Raw genomic sequence first — 10,389 nt, forward strand, 5'->3', positions numbered from 1 at the left:
CAAATTTTGGTTAATAATTACAATAACAATTGCACGCCTGATGTGAATTTATCTTCTTCATTCTGCCACTACAGCCAGGTGCCACTTGAGTTCTAAAATTTAAAAAAAAAATCTCTAATTTTTTTGTAGTTTTAGTGTTAGTACTTTCGACCAAAAACACTTGAACCCCGATAAGTCTTTTAAGTAGGAGTTTACGAGGAGCACGTGAAGGCAGCACAAGTAGTTAACTAGCATTCCAAGATGACGGATCCAACGTCGCCAGAGGACCACTGGAAAGTAAGTAGCTTACTAACTTCATCATTTTCTTTAAATGTTATGTTCATTTGATGTGTCACAGCGGTGATTTGTGATGAACACTGTGTCGATGACAAGCAGCTGAAGTTGTGCTATCGAGCAGATGAGCTTTGTTAGCTTGTCAGCTAACGTTAGCTAGCTAACTTTTGCTAACGTTGCAGTGCTGTAACATTAACTTTGTTAAAGGGCAGCAACAGTAAAGTTAGGCGTATGTGAGGTAAGAAAGTGTCTTGGTCAACTTTGCCTTGTCAAGAGCATTGACTGAAACTTCACATGACGTGCTGTGTCCTCATTATCTCCGTGTGTTTGTAGCTGACCACTAATTAGCTAGTTAGGAAAATGCAGCTGTCACAAAGAAGGATGTGTCACTTTGCCTTAACCTTAGTTGTGGTGGTGTTAGTGTGGTTTGTGGTGTGGTGTGGTGTCGTACATCAGCCCTGCCCCCCAAGTACCCCCAGATAGAGATGCTGTAGACTTCAGACCCCCATTTGATAAAGGGGTTTGTCTCAGGGATCCTCATCTGGGACGTTTTGTTGTCTTTGTGTTTTTGTTGTCTCGGCTGTATGTAGGGAGATGACGGGGGGAGTGAAACCTCTGATCAGATAGTTAGTATTAGTAACCTTTATTTACACAGGGAAAACATATTGAGGGCAAGTACAAATATGCCATGTTTACAAAATAGCAATATAACGCAGTAATACAATAATAAAATACGATGATATAAGGAAATATGGACAACACCCACATACACACACCTAACCCCTCTCTCATTTAGACACATAGACCTACATACCTAACCTCAGAAAAGTTTATTTTTATTTATATACACTCTGTGTATACTTATACCATTCAGCTTCTAGTGAATGGCATAATGGTGTGATTAAACTATTCGTTATTTTTCTGGGGACCCCCTGGAACCCCTCAGGGACCCCTGGAGACCCCGGACCTAAACGGAACCACTGCTGTCATGTGGTGTGTCCTAGATTAGACAAAGGGCCTATGCTGAAAGCACAGGTCATTCCTGATTTAGCCAAATCAGGACAATTGTCAGTGGGGGTTTAGACTACCTGTGTCAGGCTGGCTATTGGTCTATTGTTGAAGTAGTTAAGGCAGCATCATTTCCCTTGTTATTCCACTCTCTCAGTCTCTCTGTTTTCTCCTCTCTACATCTTCTACTGTCTGGTGATGGCTCTGCAGACTGACGGTGCTTTCAGCGACAATGGCTTTGACCACAGTGAGTATTTAGTTAGTTCAACTCCCAGTGTTGGAAATCAGCTGTCATGTCATTCAATATTTATACTATGTGATGTCAACCTTGAGTTTCTGGTCTCAGGGATCTGTCTGTCAAGCTGTGTCTGGTTTTGCGTCTCACAATGAAATTATTTTGACATCTTCCTTCCCCTGTAGGTTTCTTTACTGAGACAAGAAAGGGTACCGTTGTCTCCAGAGCCAACAGCATCGGCTCGACAAGTGCCTCCTCAGTACCAAATACAGGTATCATGTTGGTAATGCACTGAATTTGACAGACAGTCATAGAAAATGTCAGAATTTGTGCTACTTTTAGATAGTGACGTAAATGTTGGAAATAAATCAGATTGTTTGTGCGACTGCCTGAAGAAATTTAATGATTTAATAAAAATGCATGCACTTGTAGGCTTTATTATGTGTCTCTCACACTTTTTTACATTATTTTTTTTTAATGCCTTCAAATTTAATTTCCAAGTGACCCAGTTCAGTTTGCCTTTTGAATGTGCTTTTGTCATTGAGCACAGTTATTCTTAGTGTTGTCACGGTCTGAGCTCAGCAGCACGTTTCTTCATCAGTGTCTTGCTTCTCTCTGGTACAGATGATGAAGACAGTGACTACAGGCATGAGACGTCATATAAAGACTCCTATAAAGACCGGCGGAGACAAGCGCACACACAGGCTGAGCAGAAACGTAGGGATGCTATCAAGGTAAGGCCACAGTAGACAGCGGTAGGACGTATGTCTAATCATTTTGGAAAAGTTTTAGAATTGGATCGTATTTTTAGATTTCCATTTTCCCTGTAGTCATGAATGGATTTCTCTCTTATTCTAGAAAGGCTATGATGACCTCCAGTCAATAGTACCAACCTGCCAGCAGCAGTCTGAATTTGCTGTGGGAGCACAGAAGATCAGCAAGGCTACTATTTTGCAGAAAAGTAAGATGTGGTTTATAGTGTCTCTCTACATACAATGAGATCCATAAGCATTAGGACAGTGACATGGTTTGAAGCTTTGGCTACCTACAACGATTACTTTGGATGTTAAATAACTCTGTGACTATAAGGTTAGAATGAAGATTGTCGGCTTTAGTTTGGGAAGAATCTTTCTGCCGTATTGGATGAACAGATAAAGGACTACAGCCTTTTTTGTACATTGCCCATCTATTTCAGGGTGCTAAAACTATATGAACGGATAAAGATTACCCTTTATTACAACCAAATACATCTCTCAGGACTTCATCTTGTAAGTGGGATTGGGTATACAGGTGAAGCACAATTTATACAATAACAGTGCTATAAAAGGACTATAATAATGTTCCCACAAAAGTGTTTCTACAGTCTTCTTTAATTTACAGACTGAGATGGAAAAAGGGAAGATGACAGGATTTCCAGATACAGGAAACGACTGTGGAGAGATCACGCCTCTGGGAAAATAGAAAATTGCCACCAAGTCCTTTTTAATGCTTGTGTAAGTCAGTAAATCCCTGACTGGTGCATATTTTTTTTTTTTTTTTTTTTACAGCCATTGACTACATCCATTTTCTTCACAAAGAGAAGAAGAAGCAAGAGGAGGAAGTGTCCATGCTGAGGAAAGAAGTGATGGCATTGAAGATCATGAAAACGTAAGACAGTGGTTCACAAACTTTATCAGCCAAGCCCCCTGTTGTGTCTTTTCTGGTGTAAAACAAAGGCCCAGTGGCTGGTGAAACAGGCTCTCCCTGCTTTAGGATGAAACCCATAAAGACATTTTGCTTCATTTGCATTCATAGACAGATGAATAGATACATGGAAATGGAAATTCTGGTGCCAGACAAGCAGTGAAAGCATTTCTTAGCTGATGGCCTACTGAGTTTGATGCTGGCACAGAACATAGTAGAGGCAATATGAGATCTGCTGTTCCACATATGAAATTCATAAGCTGAGGGAAATAACGTATAAGAACTTAAAATTACGCGTTAGGATATTTTATGTTATCAGAATGCGCTTAAAGGGATAGTTCAGGTTTTTGGGAATTGGGCTATTTTTCTTACTACAGTCAGACAAACTCGCGGATGCCTTTTTTATGTCTCTTTGTGCAGTTTGAAGGTATGGGAATGGTTAGCTTAGCTCAATTGCTGGAAGTCTAGGGGATCAAGTAGCAGCTCTTCTCAGAAGTAGGGAAGCTGCAGAGGCCAACCAATACATTTAGGGTGTAGGGAGAGTTTAGGATTTCTTTGCTGAAGAGATGTGGCCACTACTCCCATTCTGACTTAAACTTGTTTCTGTGGACCAGTAGCAGCTAAACTGTAACTTCTGCAGCATTGTAATAATGCCAGTGCCTTGTGGTTTATCACAGGAACTATGAGCACATAGTGAAGGCCCACCAGAACAACCCACAGCAGGGAGAGGAGCAGGTATCTGACCAGGTCAAGTTCAGCATCTTTCAGAGCATCATGGACTCGCTGTTCCAGTCTTTCAGCAGCTCCGTTTCAGTGAGCAGCTTCCAAGAACTCTCCGCCTGCGTCTTCAGCTGGATCGAGGAGCACTGCAAGCCCCAGGTGAGGAACATTTCCACACACAGCGGACAGCAGATCAAACACCATAATAACTAGTACCGAAGCTAGTGGCCAGCATTGCTTTGTCCATTTTGAGATGTTTAGAGACTATGGCAGTGTGGTTAACCTGTGCCTCCTCTGTTCCTTCCTAGACGCTGAGAGAGTTTGTTGTTGGAGTGCTCCGGCAGCTCAACGGCCAGCTGTATTGATCCTGTACAACCTCTGGACCCAACTCGCTCCCAGAAATTGACTCTGGGTTTACTCTGGCCACTCAGGGTGCGGTAAAAACTTCACTCAGCCAGTTCTGTCGCCCTCAGGCCACACTGCAGTATTTACACTCACTTCAGCCCATCAGTGACTTGCAGGCTGCAATTGGATTGCCTCAACCCAAACCGTTGGTGGAGATGAAATGTTGCATTGGATTGAGTGGTTATATGTGTGAGAAAGAGCCCATGACAGTTTACATAAACGCATAGCATGATTATATTTCAGCCTCTGCTGACTAGTCATGTTCCTTACCACTATTCTGATAGGAAATGCAGGAAAGCTTTCTCATCTAACACAGGAGCTCAAAATATTGTCAAAATGACATCAAGAGTTTGCAACTGAATGCTTTAGATGCACTGGGTAGACAAAATACAACTGTAGCCTGCATCTTAATGTAGTCACTGTCTGCAGGAGCCACGGCGCTGCCTCTGTTCAGACAAATCAAAGCCATAGCCAATGGGAGGTTTTGTAACCAAGAGTCTCCTCCTTATAGATTCAGTTCAAGGACAACAATTTTATTGACAATTTTGCTTCTGAAATGTAGGCGGCATAAAGGTTTAAAATTTAAGGATCATTGACAAAATAATTCAACCATATTGCAAATGTAAAAAGCGTTTAAATATGGGCAATCACATCTAAAAAAAATAGTCTAGCCTACATGGAAAAAATTTGTCGTGTTGAACTCGTACCAGTTCGGTGGAAGAGTTGCTGTGACGAACACGTAATTTTCAGTGTTCACTGAAGAGTCAGGTTCATGAATAATGACTCTTGCATTGTTGTTTGAACCAAGACTTAAATATCAGCTGACTTTGCAGCCATGGCTTGAGCTCTGACATTTTTTGCACCTGCTTTGTGCACATTTACCACTTCTCCAGTTGACAGTGCTCAAAGGTAGGAGTCAGTTATCAAGCAGAGGTAGGATTAATCTGGCCGTAAAACGAAAGTACGCCTTGTTTTCCTGCAAAATTCAGTTGTTAATTTGAACAAGACTAAAAAACAACTTGTGAAAGTTATGGAATAGGAAGTGCATGTGCCACCGGTTTGATCAGAGTGCAATGTTTAATGTGAAAGTGTTGAGATGTCAAGAACACGCCTTTCATATTGCAGTTTGCTCATCAATGGGCAGAGAATTAATTTATTTTTTTAATCAACACTCAACATAATTTCTTCTGTTGATGCAGTGGTTTTAATGCCAACATGCTAAATGACAGCCTTTGCATTTACTTTGTCACTGGCTCTCATGTTAGGATCAGGGAGGGGTCGTTCCAAACGGTGCAGTATGGCGCAGCACCACATGTGAATTTTCAACACCACCGCGTAAAATGTCCTGTCAGACGATGTAGGATTGAGCAGGATTGACTTTTGACCTGTCTCGTTTTGTTGCCTGTTGTCCTTTTAATAATTCTCAAAAATTTGCCTAGTATATCACCATCCTAAGAGTGAAGTCAACACTGTGAAGAAATGTATGAAACTGTTGTCCTCGCTGTTTAATTTACCTAAAATAAAATGTGGAAATAAGAAGATGAGGTAAAAATCCAAGAGCTGGACAAGGTCTCAGGTCTCCATCTTTACAGCCAGTGTTCCTGTGAAACCTCTTACATGTTTTCAGAAATAATGGAGGAAGATTTTGAGTTTGGTGATTTTATTGGAGCAACATTCTGTTCACAGTTCAGTGTCAAAAGTTATCGTCAGGAACATTTAAAGTCTTTACAACTCTGACTGTTAGAAATATTCAATGACAGAATGTACAATGGGATGATCAACAAGGTGAAGTGAAAATGGGACAAAGACCCACAAAGTAACTGAAAATTGTGAACGACTGTCCATGCTTTGTACGTTACAAGTCTGTAAATGCAGTTTTCAAACATTGGCACCAAGACAGACTTGAAACGTTACATTTCAGTGACATGTAAACTATAAGCAGAACAACAAACTATGTAAAACTGTCAAAGGTGTAATGAATAATTTGCTGAGATTTTCACCGTGAGCTCAGGACATCATTGGTTTTATGTTCAGGCTTTAAAAAAGGGAATGTTTTGAGTAGATATTATTTGGGAGATGACAATCTCTGTGCTGTCTAATGCTGTAATGTAGTGTTGGTGTCTTGCAAATGCAGTCAACAGATGGTGATTGAGCTATTTTTGTATACATATACTTTCAAAATGTATTGTTTTTCCATGTCTTGACTTTTATTAAACATTGTTCAAAAAGATATTAAAGATATTTGCTCAAAAAAATCTTGAAAGTTATAAATAAAGTACTTGCTCTGGTTTATAGATAGTTCACACATGTAATCTATTTCCACAGCTTAGCACCACATAGGCTTACATTGATGAATCAACTAAAAACAAGTTTTCCTGTTCTGTCAAGTACTTGGTACAACCACCTTACAGTCCTCATCCGTCTCCACACCGACTTCTTCCTGTGAGGAGAGAACCGGGAACATCATTCATTAGTATTGTGACCAAAAATGATAGCATACAAACAAAATAACCATATCTATCATACTATTATTTTCCATCAAGCAGGTGGCATGAAGTTGTGGCTTGAATTGTAGCATTTCAACTCACTAGGAACTGCTTCTTGCTCTTGGGATATCCCTCCAGAATTGCATTCATCATGTCTGATGCCTGAGAGAAGCACAGCACAAAGCAGTTTGAACATTTGGTTGTGAGAAAAAGCATATAAACGTTTGTTTGTCTTAGTTTGTGTCAGAAGGACATTGTAATCATGTAAATTATTTAAAACGAAGGTCTATGGCAAATACAAGAACTCTTTATCTACTAATGTACTTGTCATATTAGTCTTGATTTAAGGAACAAAATATGTATTGCATTTTATAACAACATCTGGACCAACAGGCATTCTGAATGAAATTAACTTTCTAAATTGCCAATATGCTAATATTCTACAATAAGTAACTGTGTAAACTAAAACTGCAAAATACTTTAATGCATCATTTATTGTTTAGCCCTCATTTTAATGTAAGTGGGTAGTCAGAATATACATCACCATTCGCTTCCTCTTTTTCCACTCTTTCACGTAAACATTGCGATCTTTGTAAACCTAAAAAAAAAAAAAAGGGAAAATACTATAAGACATGTACTACATTTTATGAATTGGTAAATTACAACAATCTTTACTAGATTTCTGAGATGAAGGTTCACTCTAACTGACAAGCAGGAGTGCATTCCCCCACCTTCTCTTTCTCTTCTGGTGTGACGTGGTTTGTGGCCGACTTTATCTTCTCCAGACGCTCTCTGTACCCAGAACACTCTGCTTTCAGCTCACGGATCTCTGACATCATTTCCTCTGTAGTCAGGGAGCTGCTGAGCTCCTTCAGCTCTGTTACCACAGATTACACAAGATTGCACAACATCCCCTTAAAAAAAAGGCAGTACAACAAAAACAACATGGTGCCTCAGGCTTAGAGAAGTCCCATCCAAAATATTTACTGTACTTGTTAATGAAACCGCAACAACCCGTGGCCTACAACAATGTGCACTGCAAACATCTTGACACTGTAAGCTTTGACGAAGATAAACCACAAAAAAACAACCTTTGAAGAATAATTTTGTCTATCTGGAAACCATACATCACAGAAAACAGTGTAACCCACCTGCATCCAGCTGTCTGCAGCCCTGGCTGATGGTCTGCACCTCTGTGTTGAGCGCGGAGATCTGACTGTCCATTGCCTTCAGATCTGCATCATTCACGTCTTTGAACTGAGCCTGTGGGGACGTTTGTGGTCAGTTTGAATTGAAAATACAACATTACTCCAAGGATCCGGCTGTACAAACGGGATGTGTTATTTCAGAGCCGACTCCCTTAAGGCCACACTAAGCTATGTATGGACAGACTAACCTGATCGGCGAAATAAATCTTTTGCTTGCCGTATATTTTCTCCTTGATCTTGCCCTCCAGAGCCAGCTGCTCCATGGCTTTGACCACCGCCTGGTAAAACAGGAATTGGCAAATTCATCATTAACTGTAGCTCAAGTCAACGCGCACGGCATTTTTACAGATTAGTTTTAACCTCACCGTTTTGCCAAATCCATGCTGCTTTTGTAAGTTACAGAAGACATCTTGGGCGCTGTAGGGACGGTTCTTCTCATTCAGGTAGGCAAGGATGAGCGTCCCGCCTGTGGATGACAGCAGGACAATCTGATAATATGAGCATAAACAAAAGATCCCCACTCTTAGATTTTATATACCTCAAACACCTCTTACAGTCCTTGAGATTAATTGATAACAATACGAATGTGACCTTCCTCAAGCACTTTGATAAGTTATATGATCCTCCTGCCTTTTGAAGAACAAATCTGAAATGTAGACTCTGACTCTTCTTATCTATCAGACTCTGATAGATAAGGAATTGATTGAGAGATTTTGTATTTTGTTAATATGTACAAACTTTGTGATGTAGTCACTCTTCCTTTGAATTCAATTGCCTGTCAATCTGTATTTTGTGTTTGCTTATAATAAAAAAAAAATAAAATCAGATAATACAGTATGAGGGATGCCAACAGTTATGCTCAGAAACATTACACACACAGAGAGAGTCTGTGTCAGTTCACCAGACAAGCACGACATTTTAACATATAATAATATTTTCATATCATTCATATAATAAACATCATACTTTAACATTAAAGCGTTAACTTGGAACTTTTGGTGATTTTAAGAAAACAAATTCCTGATGGACTAACATTAACATTTTTTGACTGCCTAGCGCTAAAGGCATAACATTAAGTAAGAGATTCATAATTCATGTTCTTGTGTTGATATCAGCTTGTCCCACATTGTTAGCCCAATGACAGAAGAAAATAAATACTATTTTGATCACAGGTTTCATTCTCCCCACTGTGATCTCCCCAACTGCAAGTTATGCAGTTCTTTTCTAAATTATATCAAACACAAATCTCCCCAGATTCGGTTCTTTAAAACATCAAATCTGGCTCCGTGGTGAAACGTGGATATATTTGGGGTCCTTACCTGAGAGGAGCTAGCTTACCTTGTTGGCTGTCTGGCTAACGTTAGCTAGTATCGCTTCATTCAGTGAATACTGTCTGCTAGCTGTAAAGTCTAACGAACGTTGTCAGCTGGATAACAATGTCAACAATACTGGCTATCTACAGTCACTATATCCAAACATCTAACTAACTAACTAACTTGAAACTTACCGTTATCCTTCTTACTCATTTTCCTCGACTTTGACTCGAACTCAGCCAAGTTTCGCGCGGAATATGCGTCACAGAAAAGATCGTTTATGTTTTAGGTACGAGGGCTCACTCGATAGTACAGAAAACCGTTTTTTAGGTCGGCAAATGTGGGCGTTATCCCTCACGCCCTCCTCCATGCCTCTAAAACATCCAATTAAAAACGTAATTTTTAGCTCTGGATATTATTAACCGTACTTTCAATTTTATGCGTATTTGCTCCAAATAAACCTAAGATGTTTTAACTGAAAATACCTGCCTTTTCGTCGGCCACACTTCGTGATGAGGTTTGTGGTACCCGGAAATCGGGGCGGAGTAAGAGCTCTTCGTTTTTTCCTCCTCTCATGTCACAGTAAAAACACAGGCTCCGACTCGGACCGTCACAGCAAAAACTCTTATTTCATGCAGTAAATTGACTAAATAAGCCGAAATTTGAAAAATGACAGTGAATGACTAACTTGAAATACTATTTTGTCGTCACTGCATTTCACCATTAATAAGAGAATATACTGTATATTACAAAGATGCGGTTGTTGGCCCTGATTGCAAACGCTTGCTTTTTTGCCTGGAGACTTCTGATTAGTCTAAAGAGCTTTGTTCATCTGAGATTACGTTTCTGTGTGTGGAGAGCAACAGCTTCACGCATTTTTTGGCTTCATCAATTATTTTGGATGTGAACTGACAGATGATAAATGTATAAATCCAGTGTCCAACCACTAGAAATGACCCCCTGTGGCGCTTCCGTGAACTTTCTTTTCCTGTGAGGCAGTTTCAGAAGATATTAAATGTCAAATCATTTTGATTTTGATTTGAGTCTAGTTCCAACAT

At 39.9% G+C, this 10,389-nt stretch overlaps 2 protein-coding genes across 3 annotated transcripts; one reads left to right on the top strand and one right to left on the bottom strand.

Annotated features, from left to right (window-relative positions):
- The first annotated feature begins 216 nt into the window (after positions 1–216).
- Positions 217–6,374, top strand: mlx (MAX dimerization protein MLX). The gene is made up of 8 exons (XM_071925777.2): positions 217–276; positions 1,492–1,528; positions 1,702–1,788; positions 2,141–2,250; positions 2,375–2,477; positions 3,064–3,163; positions 3,877–4,078; positions 4,228–6,374. Exons 1-8 carry the CDS (start codon positions 241–243, stop codon positions 4,282–4,284), a joined length of 732 nt encoding a protein of 243 aa, XP_071781878.1. The 5' UTR covers positions 217–240; the 3' UTR covers positions 4,285–6,374.
- Positions 6,375–6,507: 133 nt separating this feature from the next.
- psmc3ip (PSMC3 interacting protein) lies at positions 6,508–9,586 on the bottom strand. Of its 2 annotated transcripts, XM_071925766.2 has the most exons (8): positions 9,526–9,586; positions 8,384–8,484; positions 8,207–8,296; positions 7,962–8,073; positions 7,542–7,687; positions 7,355–7,408; positions 6,913–6,972; positions 6,508–6,764 (listed from the first exon to the last, which is right to left on the bottom strand). In XM_071925766.2, exons 1-8 carry the CDS (start codon positions 9,542–9,544, stop codon positions 6,708–6,710), a joined length of 639 nt encoding a protein of 212 aa, XP_071781867.2. In that variant the 5' UTR covers positions 9,545–9,586; the 3' UTR covers positions 6,508–6,707. The 2 variants fall into 2 exon arrangements, with proteins under 2 accessions (XP_071781867.2, XP_071781869.2); XM_071925768.2 differs by lacking the exons at positions 6,508–6,764; positions 6,913–6,972 and adding an exon at positions 7,139–7,191 and having other exon boundaries at positions 7,280–7,408.
- Positions 9,587–10,389: the final 803 nt, after the last annotated feature.

This window comes from Centroberyx gerrardi, chromosome 7, assembly GCF_048128805.1.
Source record: "Centroberyx gerrardi isolate f3 chromosome 7, fCenGer3.hap1.cur.20231027, whole genome shotgun sequence".
In the NCBI taxonomy this organism is placed as follows: Eukaryota; Metazoa; Chordata; class Actinopteri; order Beryciformes; family Berycidae; genus Centroberyx; species Centroberyx gerrardi.